The sequence below is a fragment of the Sphaerodactylus townsendi genome, linkage group LG06 (genome assembly GCF_021028975.2).
Source record: "Sphaerodactylus townsendi isolate TG3544 linkage group LG06, MPM_Stown_v2.3, whole genome shotgun sequence".
Lineage (NCBI taxonomy): Eukaryota > Metazoa > Chordata > Lepidosauria > Squamata > Sphaerodactylidae > Sphaerodactylus > Sphaerodactylus townsendi.
The window spans coordinates 101,811,334-101,834,321 of NC_059430.1; the positions used below are offsets into that span (position 1 = coordinate 101,811,334).

Here is a 22,988-nt window from a genome sequence, read left to right on the forward strand (position 1 = left end):
ATGTTCCTCCTGCTCTTCATCCAAAGGTGCTGTGTATCCCCCCTCTCCGATTTTTGTCTGCTCAATAGCCCGATTAGGGAAGTTTGTCTGAGAATTAATGACAGGCCCACGTTCATCTCACACATTTTGGGGCTGAGTGGGGATTTGAACCTGGGTCTCTAGGCCCTGTTTTGTGACTCTTTTCAAAGCCAGGGTTTTACTTACACCCTTTGTGGGCCCAGCTCTTGGGCATGGCAAATTTTGGCAGCTGAAAAAATCCATAAATGCAGGACCATGGAGCTCCCTGGCTGGCGGGTCACGTCTCCCCAAGTCTTCTGTGGCCTCCCACGTCTAGAATCATAGAGTTGGAAGAGACCCCAAGGGCCATCAAGTGCAACCCCCTGTCATGCAGGAACACACCATCAAAGCACTCCTGACATATGTTCATCCAGCCTCTGTTTAAAAACCTCCAAAGTCGGAGACTCCACAACTCTCCGAGGCAGTGAATTCCACTGTTGAACAACCCTGACGTTCAGGAAGTTCTTCCTAATGTTTAGGTGGAATCTCTTTTCCTGCACCTTGAATCCATCACTCCAAGTCCTAGTCTCTGAGGCAGCAGATGTCAAGCTTGCTCCCTCTTCGACATGACATCCCTTCAAATATTTAAACATAGTTATCATATCCCCCCTTAACCTTTGCTTCTCTAGACTAAACATCCCCAGCTCCCTAAGCCTCTCTTCGGAGGGCATGGACTCCAGATCTTTGACCATTTTTGCTGCCCTCCTCTGGACCCATTCCAGCTTGTCTGTCCTTCTTGAATTGTAGTGCCCAGAACTGTATACAATTCTGTCTAAGCTCATGCTGCCTGCCTGCTGACAAGTGCCCTTATGGCCGACTAATTTGTTTTGCTATCCTGTCTCTCCTTTTCAGGCAAACTTTCTTTGGAAGAGTTCATCAAAGGTGCTAAGAGCGACCCGTCCATTGTGAGGCTGCTGCAGTGCGACCCCAGCAGCGCCTCGCAGTTCTGAGCACCTCTTTGTCCACGCAGAAAACGGTGAGGCCGTCTCCCACAACAGCAGCACTGCCTCACGGGGCTCACGGCCTCCCTGCTCCGAGGAGACGGCCATCTTTCCATCCTCCCCAAGGGGAAATGGACACACTCCCCGTCCAACAGCACTGCCAGTATATTTCTTCTGACTGCCACAGTTTTCTGCTCCCCCCCCCCTCCCCAGCACTGTAGTTTTGTGTGAATGCTGCACCATTTCAGGTTATTAGTGGCACCAGTGGGGAAAGTGGAGCAGGAGGACTGGTCCTTTTTCTTGAGTTGGCACCGTTTGCTTTCCCAAAACACTCCTTTGTTCCGCAGCTGCTTCCTTGTTTGTAGCACATGATAATTACGGCTGCCTGTGATCTATGTGTCTTTGACCACCAGGGCAGAATTTAACATCCAGTGTTCAGCGAGTGAATGCTGCCTTGGAAAGGGGGGGAAGAAAAAAGCAGGGCCCCAAGTGCTCTGTTGTGCCCAGCTCTGGATTGCTCCCCCGTGACTAGAGGACTTGACCGTGCAATCCTATGCAGAGTTACTCCAATCTCAGCCTCTCGGTTTCAGTGGGCTTCCAGTGGAGTCATCTGGCATAGTACATTATGTTAAAACAAGCACAAATATACACAATGCTATAGTTTAGGCAGGGGGCTTTTTGTTTGTTCGTTCAGTGTAGAGTTAATATATTTGGCGTTAGTGGGGTTTCACTGCAGATAATCCTGTGAGGGACCGGGCTAAAAAATTGGCTAGCTGATAGTTATGGTCAAAGTAAAATGGAACTCAACGGGGCTAGCAGACCGACCAGGTTTCCTGGGCTGAAATCGTCCTTCTGTTTCTGGGGCAGGACATAATCCAAAGGGAAGGCTTGGCTCCAGCCGCACCCAAAGGAAGGGCTCAAACATTTGGCACAAGTCACCCGTCACTCAGACGGCGCCACAGAGGCACCCAGCACCATTTTTCCCTACTCACTCAAGGCCAGGGCAGAAAGGTCTTCCCCAGGACCCCTTTTCCTGCTAGACAAATATTTATCAGGTCACCACACTTCCTCTTCTTGCCAGCCAAGGATGATCTTCACACTACCCATGGGGAGACGCTCCCTGTCCCTGCTGGGCTAGAAAGGGTTTGGCAGGAAGCATCACGCCGCATTCAGAGGATCCAAAGCACTTTGCGCACAGAACCTCTCAGTGGTCCATAACACCCACCCTGAAAGACAGGCTACTACCCTAAACTGTTAAAACAGAGAGGGAGCTGAGAGGTGACCCAGTCTGGTGAGGCTACCCAGGGCCAGTTCCAGGTTTTGTGGGCTGCACAGCAGAGAGCTCCCAGCATCCTCTGCCCACCGCCAGGCCCCTTGTTCATGCCCTTCTTTCGTCTCACCCTCCTGCATGTCTCCCCCTTGCTTGTGTGTTCGTCCCTTGTCTGCTCACCAGATCTCCCACTGCCCACACTCACAGCTGCCTGCTGCCCTTTCCCCAGTGGCACCTGGCAGGGCTTGTGGCAAGGAGCATAGAGTGGTGGAGCACTGGCAAATGAGTGTGCAGGGGACAACAGCCACAGTGGGTCCTGGCAGCCCTCCCACCTCAGGGTATGCTGACACAAACCCTGAGGCCACCAAATAGGTTCAGGGCTCAGGAGGGATTTGATCCAGAGGCTTTCTAGCTTGATCCACGAACTGGCCCATCAGCCTCCCTGGAAAGTTCCTGGAGGGTGGGAGGAAGCAGCCCAGTGTGCTGGCACCACAGCAGGAGCCATGTGCCGAGGCTTGGCCAGTGACAACAACAACAACAGGAACTGGTTCACCCCTGACTTCGGTCACAACCACTGGCTGAGGCTCCCTTCAGGGCTGCTCAACTTAGCTTGGGCTATGGGAACTTCCTAGCCTGTCCTGCAGACTCATAGCAAAACCTCCCTCCCACACGTCACAGACAGGCACAACAGGGCACCTTTAGGCTGTGGTGTTGACTGGAACCAAGCGCCCTTACCCCTCCTCCAGCTGGCCCTAGTTCCTTCGCCTCCCTTGTGAGAGCACCAAATAGTAGCCCGCGGGAGCCTTCCCTCCCATTGCAGTTGGCAGAACAACCCCAGAGCACTTGTGTATGCTGTGCAATTCAATAAACACCAAGCCTGCCCTTAGGCAGGGATTCATCTGCAATGGTTACCTTGAAAGCCACGTGTTTCAATCTGCTAAGTCTGCTGTTGCGATTGGGGCTTTTAGTGTAGCTTTCAGCACAGCAGGGGGTGGCGTGGCAGGCTTCTGACATTTTCCTGAGATATAAACCAGACTGCTGAGCCAGTGTTTGTCGACAGGGATTGCTGTGGATTCCAAGGAGGCTGGGCAGAACTGACAGCACTCTGAAGCAGAGGCCCTCCATAGAAAGCAGACACTGCAGGGCAGGCTGGCTGTCACCCAGATCTGTCCCATATATGACCGTGCAGAGGCAGGCCTGGTATTAGCAGGAGGACACCTTGAACACACGAAGCTTCTTTATGGTAAATCAGACCGTCAGTCCATCTGGGTCAGTATTGTCTGTGCTGGGAGTCGCTCTCCAAGGTCTCAGGCAGAGGCCTCCCACCTGATCTTCTAAACTGGAGATAGCTGGAATGGAACCTGGGACTTCCTGCTTTCATAGGAGGGGCTCTACCATTGTGCCATTGAATCATGGTCCTGCTCCAACTTTGTACCGTATGGCAGTACTCAGGCTGCTTAAAGCTTCCATTGGCAACGTGGGGTGGGTGCTTTGGCCTAGCTCTGGAGCTGGGGTTGGAGTACTAACTACCCAGGCTCATGGTGGGAGGAGCAAGCAGAAAGTAGAAACCTTGGGTGATGAAGAACATATAAACATCACAGCAAATTAGATTGTTCTTTATAGATGCCGGTTTCTCGAAGGGTCCTGCTCAGGGACAACACCTAAGTGTGCATGTGTCCTATGCGTCTACAGGGAGTGATTCCAGTACACATCGCATGAGTGTTAACCATAGAGAACTACAAGGGGGGACTGTACACACAATCACTTTGAGCAGGGGAGACCACCCAGCAGCAGCTCCACTGAATATGTGATTAATTTGCAGTGTTACTGGTGGTCCATGCAAATGAGTATCCAAGAGCCAAAGGGGGGGGGGGGTCAGCAGCTTGGGGTCTTCAAACCTCACCTTGTACCCTGAAAGATGTTGCTTCTCACCCACTCACCCAACTACAGATTTTGATCTGGCCAGCCCTCTACCACTTAGTCGATCAGCTCATTCAGTGCAAATTGATGAGTGTGCTTCCAGAGCCTCAATACGGATGCCCTTTTGAAATACTGAAGGCAGCATAGGGTTCTTTACTATTTTACAAACAAGTATCGCTTCTTATCAGAATGATAAGTTGGATGGATTTGCTGTTTCCTTTTCCATTCCCTCTTACAGAAACAAACTTCAACCCCTCCCCCAAAGCCACTCCAATTAAAATTGGCCCCTTGCAGTTGGTTGATTCAGCTACTGCTTGAAGCTTGCAGAACTGCAGTGTGGGCCCCCTGCCCCACAGATCTTTCACAATCACCTGGTTGGAGCTTTTCTACCTCCAAAAAAGTCAACAGCATCCTTGGCCCAGCTGTCTGGAGAAAGGCACTGCAGCTATCGATCCAGCCATCTTGGGAGTGCGCATCAGGGTGGGAATTGTGGGGCTTGGTTCTTTTTCACGCCTTCAAAATAAAGGGTTTTTCTGTTGTTGTCCTCAGTGCAATGGCCTGCACAGTCATTTCAGATGCTTACTGAGAACCAGGTTGGGAGTTCCCACATCTGGGCACAGCTGCTCCCTTTGTTCTTGAACAGAGTTGCTTGGAACAGATTTCTCAGCACCAGCCTCCATGCACTTATCATATCAGGAAAAGGTTTGGGAATGTGGAAATACAGGCCTCTAGCCCAGCCACGCCGGCAGCTGCATCCAACGTGTAGATCATGCAGGTCATCTTCCCTGCCAGACCCAGAGGAGCAAGAGCAGTCAATACAGAAGAGTCTGCCTGGGGCGGTCAGTGCCTGGTGTTGCTGGTGCTAGAGCCACACGGTCTCCACTCGATCTCGGCTCAGGAGATCACGGCCCTCACAGACTTCTCGGCTCTCAGCTTTGACAAACTGCAGCGTTACCTTGAAAGCAGAAGGATTGCACTGAGCATGAGAAAGTCACCACAAGGCCATATGCACTGTGGTGCATGTAAGAAAGCGGGGGGAGGGGGGTAGAACAGCACCCACACGGAGGCAGTGAACAACACCCCACCCGCACCAGCCTCCAAAGTAGCTATTTTCTCCAGGGGAACAGACTTCTGTAGTCTGGAGAGAAATTACACATCCAGGAAATCTCCAGGCCTTGTCTGGAGGCTGACCACGCTAACACTGAAGGGCAGTGACCACCTTTCCAGCCTGCACGCAAGAGATCTCACAGTGCCATCAAGAGGTCAAAATGTCTGGAGAAGCCATTTTCTGTTGTATTTTGCAAATTAGGTGAGACCAGAATTAATGAGATGCTAATGACAAGCCAGTTGCTAATTGCTAATTATTTGAAATTAGGCCAGATTATTCAGAAGTGTTTTAAAGGTCTCAGAGGGCATGATACTAAATTGGAATATTGGATGATGAATCCATAATATTTGAGACAGAGTTTTCAAGGTCAAGTCTTCCCAACGGAATGGAATGTGCCATCTTCCAGGGAATAGCTTTGGGGTTTGCAGGTGTAAGGGGCTACCAAACTTTGTTCTAGTGGGTGTACTCTGGAGGACAGAAGAAAATTGCACAGGGAAATCTCAGTGGGCTTGGAAGGCATTGGAAAGACCTACTGCCAGGGCCCCCAGGGTCAAGAAAGGCAGCAGGACAGAGTGAGGGAAAGCCTTACATTTTTCTTGCGAGCCCTTCTGCGGCAAAGCTTCAGGTTCAGGAGCTGGAGCAGGATCAGGAAGCATCGGATGCTGAAGATGATTTCTATAGACTCCAGGAGGAACGAAAGACCCCAAAGACACAGCGTGGAACTCTGCAGGGAGGCAGGAGAGGAGGAGGGCAAATAATAACCCCTGAGCAAAACCCCTAATCCAGCTGATTTGGAACCAGAGAATCACAATGGCACATGATCTTGCCCACTGTCCCCATTCTAACCAAACTGAAAACACAACCTCTTGCCATCCCATGATCAAGCTACATATCCCATGCCAGAAGGCATCACCTTCCTGCTGTATGAAGCCATGGCAGTGGCGTAGCGCCAAGGGGACAGGGGGTGGGGTAGCGGGGGCATGGCAGGGGTGCAGGGCGCATGCGTGCCTCGGGCGCAGTTCCCCTTAGCTCCGGCCCTGAGCCGTGGTGAATCTCAACTTCATGAGTCCAGAACTCTGCAACTCTCACCCCAGAGAGACTCATTGGTCCCCATCTTCCACCATTAATGAAGAATTTTGGTTCACTGACATTTCCTCAGTCCTTCTTGCCCAATGTTTTAATTGTCGTTTTTATGTTTTCATATGTATTTTAGCTCTGGTGGGTTTTTGTGTTGTTGGGTTTAATGGTTTTAAAATACGATTCCATTACATATGTTTTAATTTGTTAGCCATCTTGGTGGCCCTCATGAGGGCAGTAAGAAGGGATATAAATTTTGTACAATAAAAATAAATATCCAGCATCACCGGTGCCCTGTTTTAACTGTGGCCCCCAAGAAACCCTTGCAGCATGGAGAGATTCCTTGGCAAATAAGTTAGCATCAAAAGGGGTCCTGCAGGTAGGAAGTTTGGAAACCCCACCCCCAAGACCCTGAAACAATTACTGGAAATCCCTTAGTGACAGCCAGCATAGTATAGTGGTTAAGAGCAGGTGCACTCTAATCTAGAGAACTGGGTTTGATTCACCGCTCTGCCACTTGCACTGTGGAGGCTTATTGGGTGAACCAAATTAGCTTGGGCATTCCAACGCAAGCCAGCTGGGTGACCTTGGGCTAGTCACAGTTCTTTGGAGCTCTCTCAGCCCCACCCACCTCACAGGGTGTTTGTTGTTGCAGGGGAAGGGAAAGGAGATTGTAAGCCCCTTTAAGTCTCCTTACAGGAGAGAAAAGGGGGATAAAAATCCAAACTCTTCTGAAAACCCTATCAAAAGGAAGGCTATCTCACAGCCCCTCTGAGGAACTTGTTCTAATTTGCTTCCCTCAAGAGCTTTCTTGTAGTAGGAATCTTGCAGACAGCACTTACGTAGACCCGAGTGGGATCGAAGGGACACTCATGCACAATCTGGATGAAGTCCACGTCGGCAAAAGTGCACATGGCCAGCAGGGCGCGCCCATTGTTGACGAAAGTGAGGACGATGGAGACGGCGAGCCCCACCGCACAGAACAAGGAGAGGAAAGAGCTGCTGATGCTGAGGGAGAACACCACCCATTTCTGCAAGGGAGAGAACATTTGGTCTGCCATTCGGAACAAAAATGAGCACGGCTATCTGCAGCGGCCGGGGGGGGGGGGGGGGGATGTGGAGACTGCTGCCCAATTCCATGCACTTAAAGAAATAATATACAGGGGAAGGATATTCTGCAGGAGGATGGAAGAATCTGTGAGCTGGGAAATCCCATAGCTATTTCTTAGATTCTCGAGGGTTCCATGACATTTATGAAAAGGTATATTTCTGCTCTGCTACAGTGGACCTGGAAGATGGGGCAAGGAGAAATGGACAGACCCCTCTCTTTGCCCATTTCCTATCTGCAAGCGGTTTTCTAAAACACAGGACGAATGTGATGCTTCCAGCTGCGTGGGCTTTTGGCAAAAGCCACAGAGTTTTGAGGACAGGAAGGAATGCATTTTTGTAGGTCCCATGCACGTTAGCACCACAATCCTTGCCTCAGGACCCCTGCCACCATTTCTCCTCCACACATGTAGCATTAGAGAGCTTTTGAAAAATTCTATTCACTGATTTTAAGGTATAATAACACGTCAGATTCCAAATATAACTGGCATAGTGTCGCTTACAATGGGCAATTGACTTATTGCTATAGTTTGTCATTTACAGTCTTTTTAAACATCTGGCCCCCTACCCAGGCTTTTAACTAAAAAGGGGGGGTCCTCTTTCTCCCTCTTTTTCTGCTGTTCTATGGTTTGCTTCTAGCCTGAAGTCTGCTTCATGGATATTTTTGGGCTGTTCAGTAGTTGCTCCATGCTATGCCCTCTGCATCTGTGAAATATTGATCATTTCTATTATTTGCCATGGTTTTATGGCATTGTTTTGCTTTTGAGCCCAGACAGCAAAATCAATAGAACATCAGACTTTTAATCTGAAAGTCAAGGAATCAAGTTCCTTTTTTGGGTGTTAATGTTTTAATTAGTCCCATGGCACAGAATGGTAAGCTGCAGTAGTACGATCCAAACTTTGCTCATTATCTGAGTTTGATCCTGACAGTTTCAGGTAGCCTGCTGAAATGGTTGTTGTGGGCTTTCCGGGCTGTGTGGCCTTGGTCTGGTAGATCTTTTTCCTAACGTTTTGCCTGCATCTGTGGCTGGCGTCTTCAGAGGTGTATCACAGAGAGAAGTCTGTTACACACTGCTGAAGGTTGACTCAGCCTTCCATTCTTCTAAGGTCAATAAAGTGAATACCCAGCCAGCTGGGGCTAAAGTGCAGACAACTGGGGAAGACAGTGGCAAACCACGCTGTAAATATAGTCTGCCTAGTGAAGATGTGATGTGGCATCATCCTGTGGATCAGTAATGACCTGGTGCTTGCACAGGGGGCTACCTTTACCTTTCCTTTACCTGTTTACTGCTTCAAGCAAATCTCTGGAGGTTCAGCATACAAATAAAAATACTTTGATGGCATGTGGGAAGAACATAGCAGTTATTAGGGGGAAAGAAAGTGCAGTATAACTACTCTACACTCAGGCTCATTCCGCACATGCAGAATAATGCACTTTCAAACTGCTTTCAGTGCTCTTTGAAGCTGTGCGGAATAGCAAAATGCACTTGCAAACAGTTGTGAAAGTGGTTTGAAAACACATTATTTTGCGTGTGCAGAAGGGGCCACAGTCTGCAGTGACAGCGGCAAGGAAGAAAAGCAAAAAAGACCACTGTCTTGTGGATGCAGACGTAAAGAGCAAAGAACCCATCAGTGCAGATCCTCCAGTAAAAGGTATTGCTTGGAGGTATGCACTCAGTGATGGCCCCAAAATTCACATGCACAGTGCTATCGAATCTTGAAACATTATTCTATAGTTACATAGAGGTCACAACATGGAAGCCACCTGCTGAAGAGCTCTTTGCATTTCTTGAGTTCCTGCCACTGGAATATTTTACAACATGAGGAACTGTATGCTCCATCACCATATAGTGGTTATGAGCAGCAGATTTGAATCTGGAGATCCAGGTTTGATTCCCCACTCCTGCACATGAAGCCTGTTGGATAACCGTGGGACAGACAGTTTTCTCAGAACTCCCTCAGCCCCACCTACCTCACAAGGTATCTCTTGTGGAGGTGGGGGAAGATGATTGTAAGCCACTTTACTATTTACAGTAGAGAAAAAAGGAGTATAAAAACCTTCTCTTCTTCATCAACTGTGGAAAGGGCAGACAACAGAGTTGCCCATAACTTCAGACAAGCAACTTCTTGGCAAAAGAGAACAAGACATAGAGGGAAAAGACAAAGGGGATTTCCAGCTTTCAGACTCAAAATCAAATTGTCAAAAGTCAAAGAAGGGCTTCAATAAACAGCTCATTGAAAATCTGGAATGGCCTTGACATACAGGAAAAAAATGTCTCGCTAATGACATTTTTTGCCCCCCAAAGGAAAAAGAATGAAGATCCTTACCAGCGATTTCCGGTACATGTATCTGGAGAGCACAATGGCTGCTATTCCACAAGAGATGGTCTGCAAAGGAAATACAGATGTTGAAAAAGAAAGAAAAAATATAAGATTATGGCAAGCTAAATGTTGCATTAAGAACACATCGTATGTCTTCAAGTTCACATAAATTAAGTTTGCAAACATTATTTCTGATCCAAGATTATTTTTTAAAAGAGTTTGGAATCCAGCCTGATTAAGAGCTCTGGTGGGCTCAAAAGCTTGCAAATTATTTTGGCTCTTTGGCAGGTCCTTATAAAAGATATAACATGGATGTGTTCTTGTTTGTGAATTCTGAATGAACCAGTATGGCTGCTGCCCTAACCTAGATGGACCAGGCTAGCCTAGTTGCGCCAAACCTCAGAAGCTCAGCAGGGCTAGCCCCAGTTAGTACTTGCATGGGAGACCACCAAGACAGGCCAGGGATGCTACACTGAGGCAGGCAATGGCAAACCACCTCTGCTTGTCTCTTGCCTAGGAAACCCTGTGGGGTCACTATAAGTCAGTGGTGGCTGATGGGAATTGTAGTCTATGAACATCTGGAGTGCCATAGGTTCGCCACCACGGCTATAAGTTGTCTGCAACTTGATGGCACTTTACATAAACAATATGGCTGTTTACAACTTTTCCTGCTTCAAGTACTTGGACCTGATTTAAATGTGAGGTACAAGAACTTAGTCTCCATTGAATGTGGGGGCAAGAACAAGAGAGGCACACTTCACTAAGTTGCAATGAACAGTGACTGAAACATACACAGATAACAGCAAGTGCAAGTGTGACCTTGGCTCCAGCCAGCAGTGACTGACCTTAAGCCCTGACTTTGATACCACCTAGCCAGTGGTGGGATTCAAATAATTTAACAACCGGTTCCGGTGGTGTGATTCAAGTAATTTAACAACTGGTTGTTTACAAGAACCATTTTAACAACCGGTTCTGCCGAAGTGGTGCGAACCTGCTGAATCCCACCACTGCACCTAGCCCTTGCATACTGCTCCTTCTTCCAGCATTCAAATAATGTTTACCAGCATGGCCGACGTCACTGAAATGATGTTGGAGATGGCATACTGCAACGAAATGGAATCCTTAGGGTTGGCGATGTGGCGCAGCACCGTTCCATGAACCAGAGCACTGGCAATGAAGTTCAGGTGGCCAATGACTATCAGGATGAGTCCTGTTTTCATCAAGAGTTTCTGAGTGCTGACGGGGTCCAGATGATCTGGAGAAGATAAAGGGCTGTGTTTGTTTCAGGGTGGCATGCAATTCAAAGACCCAGAGCAGGCAACCTTTCGAAATAGATGATAGATAAGCAAAATACAGCCAACAGAATATTAAAGCGAACGCATCAAACACATGTGAGAGTCAGATCTTTCAAGGTGACCATGCTGGGAGCCATCAGGCTCTGGTACCCTTTTGATCTGCTATCACAGAACACTGATTGGCTTGTCAGAATTCTTTTTGCTTGCATCCTTATTCCCGTGGATTCATATCCTCCCTTTTATGCACAAGCTGGGAGGCAGGAGAACCCTAAATATTGCATCATGAGGTACACAGTACTTGCTCCACCTTTGGAAGGTCCCTAGTTGAGTTCCTGGCACCCAACAATTAAAAGGATCTCAAGTACCAGTGAAAAAACCTCACCCTGCCTCAGACCTTGGAACATGGCTGCTAATCAAAGTTTTGTTTTTAATACTTCTGAGTTGCAGCTGACTTTCGGCAGCTCACAGGGTTTTCAGAGCAAGAGCTGTTCAGAGGTGGTTTACCACTGCCTGCTTCTGCATGGCAACCCTGGATGTCCTCGATGGTCTCCCATCCAAGTACTAATCAAGGCCAATCTTGCCTGGGTTCCAAGATCTGACAAGACTGGGCAGGGTACACTGGGCTGGGTAGACTAATGGTTATGGAACACCCAGGCTAGTCCAACCTTGTCTGAGAATCTAATCAGGGTTGGCCCTTGTCAGTTTTTCTATTGGAGATTACCCAGGGAGTGCCAGGTGGCTACTCAGAGGCAGGCAACAGCAAGCCACCTCTGTTAGTCTCTGGCCTTGAAACCCCTCAAGGGGTTGCCACAGGCTGGCTGCAACTTGATGGCCCTTTCCACCAACAACAAAAAGTGGTATCTGTTATGTTTGCATACAGATGAAGAAGAAGAAGAAGAGTTGGATTTATATCCCCCCTTTCTCTCCGGCAAGGAGACTCAAAGGGGCTGACAAACTCCTTTCCCTTCCCCCCTCACAACAAATACCCTGTGAGGTAGGTGGGGCTGAGAGAGCTCCAAAGAACTGTGACTAGCCCAAGGTTGCCCAGCTGGCGTGTGTTGGAGTGTACAGGCTAATCTGAATTCCCCACATAAACCTCCACAGCTCAAGGGGCCAAGCGGGGAATCAAACCCAGTTCCTCCAGATTAGAGTACACCTGCTCTTAACCACTACGCCACTGCTGGTAAAAATTAAATTAAAAAAATATTAAAAAGAGATTGTATGATCTCGAGTATAGTCACCTGATGCAGCAGGCTAATAAACGCTGCTCTCCCTTGCACTTGGGTATACCGTTAAAACCATATACCATGGCCAAATATTTCCATTTGGTTTTAGAACCCAAATTGCGACGAGCCCTGACCCTTGCCAGGTGCAATATTCTCCCTTCAGCTACCACTCAGGGTAGAATACAGAAAGTGCCTTTCAATGAAAGATTTTGTCCCTGCAGTTCAGCTTACGAAGAATCAATCCAACACGTGATATTACACTGCCCGTTACACAGTTTAGCCAGGAATAAATATCTAAACCCGTGGTTAAAAACCCCCACTGATAATACTGATCTATCAATTGTGGTAACGATGCTGGATTGTGGTTCTGCAAGTGTATTGGAAGGGCTGGCTAACTTTTTGCGCTCTGTCATCAGCAAACGGTTGTAACTGTACTGGAGATTGTATCATTACACTGAGGTTGCCATTGTTGCTGGTATATTGCTGCTGTTGTTTTAATTATGCCATTAAAGGTTTATATAAAAAAATATTAAAAAGATGTTCACTGCTAAAATCAAGAGTAAAACATCAACCGTGAACACACACGGAGGTACCTTATACTGAATCAGACCACTGGCCACAAAGGCCTCTATTATCTAATCAGACTGGCAGTGCTTTTCCAAGGTCTCAGGTAAAAATCCTTCACATCACCCAGTCCTTTTAACTGGAGATGCCAGGGATTGAACCTGCTGCCTTCCACGTGCCGTGCAGGGGCTCTTCCACTGAGCCACAGCCCGTTCCCTTCGTCTCCCTAGTCACAAATGTTGATTGTTATTCATTGTAACAGAAATGTTAATAATTAAAGTTATTATTAATTAGTAGTGATTAATTTATTTCACAGGATTCTTGGCATAACTGGGATAAGGGTTTTGTCAAGACCTGGGTGTTCGGTCTTGCCGTGAATCTTCAAGAGGGAGTGGTGGATGTGGCATCTGGGGTCCCTCTGAGTGTTCTCGGCCTGCTCACCTTCGCTTTCCTGTCTCTGCTGCTTTGGCTGGCAGGCTTGCTTCAAAGTCACCTTCCCACAGGATCTTCTAAGATAGCAGTTATCTGCTGGGTGGGGTGGGGTGAGGTGCACAGGTGCACCTGCTTGCGAGAAACTGTTGCTGGCCTAATGGGCCTGGGGTGGGGCGAAAGGGCTGTGGTGACTTCTGCTGGGGCCTTTCCGCCTGAATTCAGACTGGACAATGATCCTTTTCCAGTGCACATCTCTACCGATTCTCTATCAATGAAAGAGATTTCATTCACACCGGAGTCTGCCTCATTTGAGGGATCTAGAGGACACGGCACAATCAGTGTTCAAGTGTCTTGTGAAATGCCAGATCCGTGCTTGCGACAGAGTTTTTATAGAGCTCAATATAGGGGGAGGCAACTTGCCGTCCTTTACAAGGTAATCAGTGGCTTTTGAGCCACCTGTGCTTCTGAGGACCACAGCCCCACCTCGTCTCCCACTCCCACAATCCATGCCTCTGTTATGTTGTCAGATCTGATTCTGTCTCCAGAGTGTGGTGCAAAAATTTGGGGAAAGGCAGGGAGGCCAAAGGTTAGAAGAGTCAAAGGTGAGGCGTAATGCAACCCAGAGCTACAGGAATGCATTCTTGGGGGGAAAACCCCCATGCCATTTGCATAGCTGTGCATTCCCAGCCTTCCCTCCTGTTCTGCTTCTGCATTTTTAGCACTTCCCCAGGGTGGAGGAGAAAAGTGGGTTAATGTCTTTGTCAGGCTGCAGGAGGAGAGTGGGGTGGGGGAGCACAGCCATTCTTCACAAGTATTGCCCTCAGGCTTGCGATGTGGAAATTAACAGCTGGAGCTTTTCATGGCATGGCAGTAAATTACAGCATTTGGTCAATAGTGTCCTATTAAAAAGACAGGATTTTTTGCTGGCTACGTAGGGACAACATCCCTCAGCTGTGCTAGGGGGTCTGCAACCTGCAGCTCTCCAGATGTTCATGGACTACAATTCCCATCAGCCCCTGCCAGCATGGCCAATTGGCTGATGGGAATTGTAGTCCATGAACTTCTGGAGAGCCGCAGGTTGCAGAGCCCCTGTGCTAGTGGGAAAACAGGGCAGCCAGTGCAGTGCAACTGACTCGCAGCATTCATAAACATGTAAATGACTATGCTTAGCAGTTGGTGTTCTGAGGTAGACTGCCTCTGAACATGGCAGTTCTTTTTTGTTATTATAGCTGTTAGCTATCAGAAAGATCTTTGCTAGCAACCTTGGAGAGGCAACGCTGGACATAATCCTTTTTGCTTTCGTAAATCTCCCTAATCTCTGTGTAAAGCCTTCTTCAGCCTGGTTTAAACATGACACGGCCTCAGACAAACCGGATGCCCATGCCAGGAAGCTGCTTTACACATGTAGCAGCATCATTTCCAGAAGATGTCCTGCAAGGACAAAACCCCAGAGCTGAGTGCTTTTGTTTTGCCAGCATTAAACTTCATGCTTGAGACATTCAGGTGAACAGGCTCTCCTATGTTAAAACTTCCCAACAAATAGAAAACCAGCACAGGCAGCAAAAGCTGTCTCTCTGCCATGCTAGCTTTCTAATTGCAGGAAGTTCTTTGTTGAGAGGAACATGCCAAGCCGGAATCCATCACCTGTAGTCTGCAGCAGAATGCTCCACTCTTCCACTGCATTCCCCAGTATGTGTGTGCCAGACCTCAGCCAGGCCTTTGCCAATCAGCATGATAAATTATGGCAATGGAGTCCATAAATTTAACTCAATATCCTGCTCTCCCTGGCCAAAGCAAGGCCCAGGGCAGCTAAATGAATTATGCATGGTGTGATATAGAAGAAGAGTTTGGATTTATACCCCCCCCCCTTTCTCTCCTGTAAGGAGACTCAAGGTGGCTTACAAGCTCCTTTCCCTTCCTCTTCCCACAACAGACACCTTGTGAGGTAGGTGGGGCTGAGAGAGTTCCAAAGAACTGTGACTAGCTCAAGCTCACCCAGCAGGAATGTCAGAGTGTGGAAACACATCTGTTTCTGCAGATTAGCCTCTGCCACTCAGGTAGAGGTGTGTGGAATCAAACCTGGTCCTCCAGATTAGAATCCACCTGCTCTTAACCACTACACCACGCTGGCTGTCTATAGTTGTGCAGTTGGGTGGGGAGCAGGAATCCTTGCCACTGTTCTCCAATCAAGTAACCAATCTGTGAGAATCAGTGGTAGGAAACAGCCTTTCCACAGATCTGGGCAGAAAGTTTCAGAGCAAACAATCCAGTGGGTTTATAGGGTTCCTTTGAGTATGTTGACTCAAGAGCTATAAGGAAGCCCTCTGCAAACTGAAATTTCCTTTAAAACAAGCCTGTTTCTTTAAAGATTAACTGCTTGTTAAAAGAGCAAAGACCGGCCCGGGGGGGGGGGGGGGTCATCTTTTTGTGAACACATCTCAAAGTCTGCAGATCATCAGTGACCTGATCGGGCGGGACAAGAAGGCTCAAGCAATTCAGGCTCCTTTTGCTGCCAGGCTGACATGCAGAGGTAAAGATGCTTCTCAAAAACCTGTGCCAACAAGTAAGTCTATGTTAGCATTTGCAGGATATTTCTTAGGCTGCTCCAATTCCTCCGGTGCTTCCTGTCATTATCCCGCACCCTACTGTGAAAATTTAGATTGTGCACTGTCTGGAGGCAGGGTCTTTTATTTCTTGGTTTTTCCTTCATTCTATTCATCCGCAAAGCATCTTCGCATCACTAGCACAATGCAAACAAATATTTTTCATAATGGCCATGACACCATTCCTCCAGTTTTTATGCCTGCTGATTCCAGGAATAGAAGGAGAAACTGGCCAGTGGACGTGCCCCCCAACTTGCCAGGTCACACTTGGGCAAGTCACTTTCCCCGACATTGGGACTGTCCATAAGAAAGAGCCTGCTGGATCAGACCAGAGTCCATCTAGTCCAACACCCTGCCACTCGCAGTGGCCCACCAGGTGCCTTTGGGAGCTCACATGCAGGATGTGAAAGCAATGGCCTTCTGCTGCTGCTGCTTCCGAGCACTTGGTCTGCTAAGGCATTTGCAATCCCAGATCAAGGAGGATCAAGATGGGTAGCCATAGATCGACTTCTCCATAAATCTGTCCAAGCCCCTTTTAATGCAGTCCTTCATGCATTACAGCATATTTCATCTGAGTTAAATAACACCCACTGCTAGCATTTAAGAACATAAGAACATAAGAAAGAGCCTGCTGGATCAGACCAGAGACCATCTAGTCCAGCACTCTGCTACTCGCAGTGGCCCACCAGGTGCCTTTGGGAGCTCACATGCAGGATGTGAAAGCAGTGGCCTTCTGCTGCTGCTGCTTCCGAGCACTTGGTCTGCTAAGGCATTTGCAATCCCAGATCAAGGAGGATCAAGATGGGTAGCCATAGATCGACTTCTCCATAAATCTGTCCAAGCCCCTTTTAATGCAGTCCTTCATGCATTACAGCATATTTCATCTGAGTTAAATAACACCCACTGCTAGCATTTAAGAACATAAGAACATAAGAAAGAGCCTGCTGGATCAGACCAGTCCAGCACTCTGCTACTCGCAGTGGCCCACCAGGTGCCTTTGGGAGCTCAGCTCACATGCAGGATGTGAAAGCAATGGCCTTCTGCTACTGCTGCTGCTCCTGATCACCTGGTCTGCTAAGGCTTTTGCAATCTGAGATCAAGGACGATCAAGATTGGTAGCCATAGATCGACTTCTCCTCCATAAATCTGTCCAAGCCCCTTTTAAAGTTATCCAGGTTAGTGGCCATCACCACCTCCTGTGGCAGCATATTCCAAACACCAATCACACAGTTGCGTGAAGAAGGTGTTTCCTTTTATTAGTCCTAATTCTTCCCCCCAGCATTTTCAATGAATGCCCGCCGGTCTTTGCTCTTTTAACAAGCAGTTAATCTTGAAAGAAACAGGCTTGTTTTGAAGGAAATTTAAAGTATCTCCCCTATCCTTTCTTTCTCCTCCCACTCCAATCCATGCAAAGGGTGCAGCAGGTTAACAGAACACTCAGTACTTGCCTTTTTCAGTTTATGAGCAAACGTACCTCTGTTTGTGCAAATAGCAGAGGAGAGAGGAATATTACCCATCACTAAAATCAATGGACTTGCACCCCAGACTGTGTTCTTGTTTGCGTGAATGAACACAGCCTCAGGCTCCCTAATGTCCGAATTCTTAGACTCCAGATCTCAGAATCCTAATGAGTCATGCATTGTTCATACATGGTTCATACACATTTCATTTACCAATAGATTTAAGGAGCATCCCCAGTACATGCCACGAACTGAACTGGTGATATTATGTTATAAAGCAAAGGGCCCAACTGTGGCCCTCCGGGTGTGCATGGACTACAATTCCCATCATCCTCTGCCAGCCTGGCCAATTGCTGATGGGAATCATAGTCTATGAACATCTGGAGGGTCACAGTGCAGTACCCCTGCTGTAAAGTGTGGCAATCCTAAGAATCTGGCTCTTGAGAGACGTGAGGGCAAATAAAGGGTGAAAGTTTTCAGGACTTTTAAAGTCTTCAAACCAACGTGCAGTGCCAGGTTTCTAAAACAAGAGGGACTGGTGTCCAACCTGCTTGCAAAACTCACTTTGGGACTTGTAAGCATTCCCCCACCCCTCCAGTTCTAGAAGAGTGAGGCTGGAGAGTGCTACGGGAAAGACACTCTTCATGTGCTGATCAGCATCCCTTTCTGTTAGTCCTTGACCTGTTGCAGGGCCTAGTTCTGCCACCAGGCTCAGGTGGGGTTGCCAACTCTGGGTTGGGAAATTCCTGGAGATCTGGGGGTGGGGGGAAGCCTAAGGGGGTAGAGACTGGGGAAGGAGCTCACTGGGAATGTGATGCTAAACAATCCTAACTTCTGACGTAGCCATTTTCTTCGGTGGAACTGATCTCTGCAGTCCAGAGGTCTGTTGTAATTCTGGGAGATCTCCACACATATGCCCCAGCCCCAGAGGCTGGCAACCCCGGCACAGAAGCTAGTGATGGTATCTAGTGGAAACCCTCCTGAACAACCTTTGCTGCCCTTTGATGGGCTCAGCCCATCTCCACAAGCAAGACAACCTCTTCGAACTGCTATAAAAGCTGTGTGGGATGGCCCGGACAGGTGTGCAGCAGGATTAAAAAGGGATTAGGCCGACATGGAGGAGGAGGAGTCCACCAATGGCCACTAGCCAGGTTTGTCAAAGGTACCGTCCATGTCCAGAGGCAGTAAACCTCTGAATCTCAGTGCACAAAGCAGCATCGGGGGAAGGCCTTGGCCTCCATGGCTTGTTTGTTGGTTCTCCAGAGCAATGCTGCGAAACAACTTGCTGGACTGGATAGGCCAGTGGGGCAATCCAGCAGGGCACCCCTTCCACCTTTACGTTATTATCCCTTGCAAAGTCTTGGGCTACACTGAAGCACCTCTCAGATGGCACAGGATTGCTCCAGCATCTTCTTCAAGATAGGCATCTCCTCCGAGAGTACTTTGTGCATGGCATGCTGTGACCCTCTTGGGGGGGAAGGAAATACAAGGCCTTGCCCACCCACCTTGGCCTTTAACCTCCAAGAGGAGCCCACTCACCCAGCCGACACATCTTGGCAGCTCAAGATCAGGCCATGGAGTCCTCCTCCCCGCAGTTTGCTGGAGCAGGCAGCCTTAGCGCACCTCGAGTTCGTGCTTTCCCCAGGCAGTGCCTGTTTCCCTGCAGCAGCCTTCTGCCTCTTCCTGCAGACAGCCTGCAATTTGAAATCAGCTCTTCCTGTTTGACTAGCTCCCTGGGCCCCAGAACAAAAGGCCAAACTCCACCATCTCCTTCCCCCAGGAAACGTGATTCACCTACCAAACCCCACCCCTCTCGAGCTCTTTGCTCCAGTCTCTCCTTATTTGCTAGTCAGGTGTGTCAGCTCAGTCTTACCTGCCACGAGGAGCCAGAAGCATTTTGAATCTCACTTTCTCAGCCAGCCTTTGCATTCTCCTTTCACATTTCTAATATTCATCCCTTTTGTCCTAGAGAAGAAAAACACAGATGATATTTATGTGTATTTCAAAACAATCACTGAAAAAAGTAAGGTGTCTTAGTGGGGGGGTCTGCAACCTGTGGCTCTCCAATTGGCCATGCTGGCAGGGGCTGATGGGAATTGTAGTCCATGAACATCTGGAGAGCCACAGGTTGCAGAGTGGTTCAGATCAGATGGATTCTAATCTGGAGAACAGGGTTTGATTCCCCACTTCTCCACCTGAGTGGTGGAGACTTGTCTGGTGAACCAGATGTGTTTCCGCACTCCTACATTCCTGCTGGGTGACCTTGGGTTAGTCACAGTTCTCTCAGAACTCTCTCAGCCTCACCTACCTCACAAGGTGTCTGTTGTGGGGAGAGGATGGGAAAGGAGCTTGTAAGCCACCTTGAGTCTCCTTACAGGAGAGAAAAGTAGGTTATAAATCCAAACTCTTCTTCTTCTACACGCGCCAAGTATTTGATAATCTTCTGACCTGCAGAACATTTAATGTACTTTTCAAATTTATTATATGAATGCAATGTCCAGTAGAAAACTGCCCATTCAATAACTAGTAAAAAGGTTTTACCTAGTTTGGCCAATGCTCATCAGCGTTTGGAACTTAGAGTCAGCCATAGTGAATGCTTAATGGGAGACCACTGTGAAAGTCTGAGGTTGCTCTGCGAGGAAGGCAATGGCAAACCACCTCTGCTTGCTTCTTGCCTGGAACACCCCATGGAAAAAGGCAACTTGGCAAGTTTTTCTTCTTTTCTACACACTGATTAAGCGAAATGTTCTACTATGCCAAGACGGCAACATGGTGCCAAAAAATGCTGCTCATATTTAAAATTGGGGGGAAACTTTAAAAAGAAAGCATTTTGGGATCTTTGCTAGGAAAATGGGCATTACAATTAGCAAGCGCCATGGGCCAAGTCAGCTGAACTGCCTAGCAGAGGGATAAGCCAGATACTTGTACAGGGTCCAGCTGATAGCATCTCTCATGAAAACAGTTGCAGAGGCAGCTGAACATTTGGAGAAGCTGTAGTTAAACTTCATACTCCCCATTTTCCCTCCTGGAATGAAGTTCCAGGAGAGATTTTAATGGTTGGTGTATTTGTGAGAAGACGCTGCTTGCAATCTGATTTTTATATGTTCACCCACAGTTGAACATGCGCAAAAACAGGCTAATGTCAGTCTTAAGGCAGCATCAGCTACCCCCCACCCCAAAAGTCTACCTGTAGCCCCTCTCAGTTTCTCTTTGCCTGTCAGGTCAGGAAACATGAACTCTCTCCCCCTGTCCTGATTCAAGCCCCCAAAGCCTAGCATCTTTCTAGCCCTCTGGCCACAATGGACTTAGCATCAGCTCTTCCAACAGGCAGGTGTCTACTGCATTCCTAGAAATATCAGCCAGCCATCACCCTGATTCAATAAAGGCCTGCTCAGGTGCCAAAAGAGGATGCCATTTCTTCACTTTGAACATCAGAAACCAGAGATCTATCTAGCATCAGGACAAATCAATCCAGGCTGGTGGTGGCGAACCTTTGGCACTCCAGATGTTATGGACTACAATTCCCACCAGCCCCTACAGCATGGCAGGGGCTGATGGGAATTGTAGTTCATAACATCTGGAGTGCCAAAGGTTCGCCACCACGGAGTCCTAGGCTAAATCTTCCACCAAAAGGTCAGCCACCCCAAACAGCTTCCTACACAAATCAAACCACAGAAAAACAACACATACACACAACCCTCAAATCGTGGCCTTGTGCAGTCAGATGCCGTAGGCGCAGACCAACAATTTCTTCAGAATGCTGGAGATATTTGCAGTGTGCATCAGCAGAATTTCTGGGTCTATGGACTGTATTGCCAAGCTCAAGAAAACATCCAGGGAGTCCATCAGAGGATGGTGGTGGGCACAACAGGATGTTCACATGCCACATCCTTTCTTCCTCTCCATCAAAACATCCAGTGGTAGTTACTATCAGAGGGAGGACACTCAACCACAGGCATATTGGCTTGGTCTCCTAGCCTGTCTAGCAACTTTTGGAGCACATCCCCATAACAACATTCTGATTGCTTTTACACTGGGTTTCTAAACAAGAAGTCAGGCAGAAAGGAGTGGAAATGGATTGAACTGGGGCAGGATAAAAATAGGTTTCTTGCCTGGCACTGTTTGTTGTTCTTTGCATGGTCAGCTGTACATTCACAATGATGGGCTTTGTAGCCTGCAGAAGAGTGACTGGAAATTGTCTACAGCTGGCTTTTCAGTGGAAAAACCTCCACTTCAGAGATGTAAGATCAGATTGTGCTTGCCTGAGGGGGAAGCGCTGTGCCTTCCCACTCAGCTCCTTTCAAATGTAAAGATAGGCTGCAGTAAACTTAAAGTCACCTGATGCGGGAAAGATGGGTGGATCACATGAATACTCAGATGCCTGCTCGAAGAACAACTGTCACCTGTTTTGCAGTCCTCCATGCCTCAAACTAATTGGTGTACACGAGCAAGTTGACCAGGCTAGGAGTGAATAAAACTGGGAGCACAATTAACCCTCCCCTGCCAAAAGATCCATCTACTCTGGCTCTGACATGAATGGCATAGCACCTTGCAAAGGGGAAGGTTTGGCCCAGGTGGCTGTTCTGCAGAGCTCAGGAATAGAGGAATCCAGCCCAAACAGTTGCTTAGTGAAAAATAAAGTTTACTAGCTATAAAAGAAGGGAAAGGTAGACTTGGATACAAACATATGAAGATACCTTTCTAACTGGCTAGCTCCATTAGCTAGCTTTGCTTGGCTATCACATGGCTAATCATCTACTAGAGAGCACGTACAGAGAGAGAACAAAGAATATATACCTATATCCTACCTGCGGATCCGCATGCGTCTCATGCTGGGGCTTATTGACCAATAGGGGTCAATTACCTGGTCACTGACTTTTGACCTCACTAATTAGCATGCACAACATTAACTCCTTCATTACTGGATTGTGTGACTGGCACTTGCCAAATACCAACACATGGAGTGTCCCAGGAAGAGTTTGTGGGCCAGTCAATAGCAGCAGAGCTTAATGGTATGCAAGACGTAGTGCCAGGCAAGTAGTGTTGTAAACATGCCCTCTGCTCATCATGGAATAACTAACAACAGTCCTCACACATCCAGGTTTTGGAAGGAGAAGAAGATTTCAGTGGGATTTCTAAGATCTCCGTGCTCTCGTTTTACTTTGCAGTAGGCCTGAAATCGGTTACTGACTAAATAAGATTGTAATTTTGGCAACACAGCCAGACTCAAAGAAAGCTTAAATCCCAAGGTTGTGACTGGGAACTTAATTGGCAACAATCCTCTCCGAGCAGCCTTTGCTTTAAACAGAGATGCAGAGTCACCTTCTGCCTATCGTGCTGACTATACCCAGAGGCACAGACCTCCATCATGCAAACCTTTCTGAATTTTGCAGAGTGGGGTGGAGGCGTACCATTGGGAAGTGGCGCCCAGGGATACCCCATGTCCAGTGGTGGGATTCAGCCGGTTCGCACCACTTCGGCAGAACTGGTTGTTAAAATGGTGCTTGTAAACAACTTGTTAAATTATTTGAATCCCACCAGTGCTCATGTCCCCATTAGTGGTACACCACGGGGGGATCCTTCTCCTATTCTGTGATTCCACTGCA

General features: G+C 48.0%; 2 protein-coding genes across 4 annotated transcripts in view; one reads left to right on the plus strand and one right to left on the minus strand.

The window, feature by feature from the left end:
* The window catches only part of HPCA (hippocalcin), a 37,753-nt gene extending 33,021 nt beyond the window's left edge, over positions 1-4,732 (plus strand). For 2 of the 3 annotated variants that reach the window (XM_048499732.1, XM_048499731.1), the window contains exon 4: positions 910-4,732. In XM_048499732.1, coding sequence (XP_048355689.1) covers positions 910-1,007 — 98 coding nt within the window. In that variant the 3' untranslated portion in view covers positions 1,008-4,732. The remainder of the gene's footprint in view (positions 1-909) is intronic. The other variant, XR_007244777.1, reaches the window with a different exon arrangement.
* TMEM54 (transmembrane protein 54) lies at positions 4,322-19,120 on the minus strand. Its single transcript, XM_048499733.1, has 6 exons — positions 18,922-19,120; positions 10,864-11,057; positions 9,809-9,868; positions 7,216-7,404; positions 5,886-6,020; positions 4,322-5,143 (listed from the first exon to the last, which is right to left on the minus strand). Exons 1-6 carry the CDS (start codon positions 18,932-18,934, stop codon positions 5,051-5,053), a joined length of 684 nt encoding a protein of 227 aa, XP_048355690.1. The 5' UTR covers positions 18,935-19,120; the 3' UTR covers positions 4,322-5,050.
* Between the last annotated feature and the right edge of the window lie 3,868 nt (positions 19,121-22,988).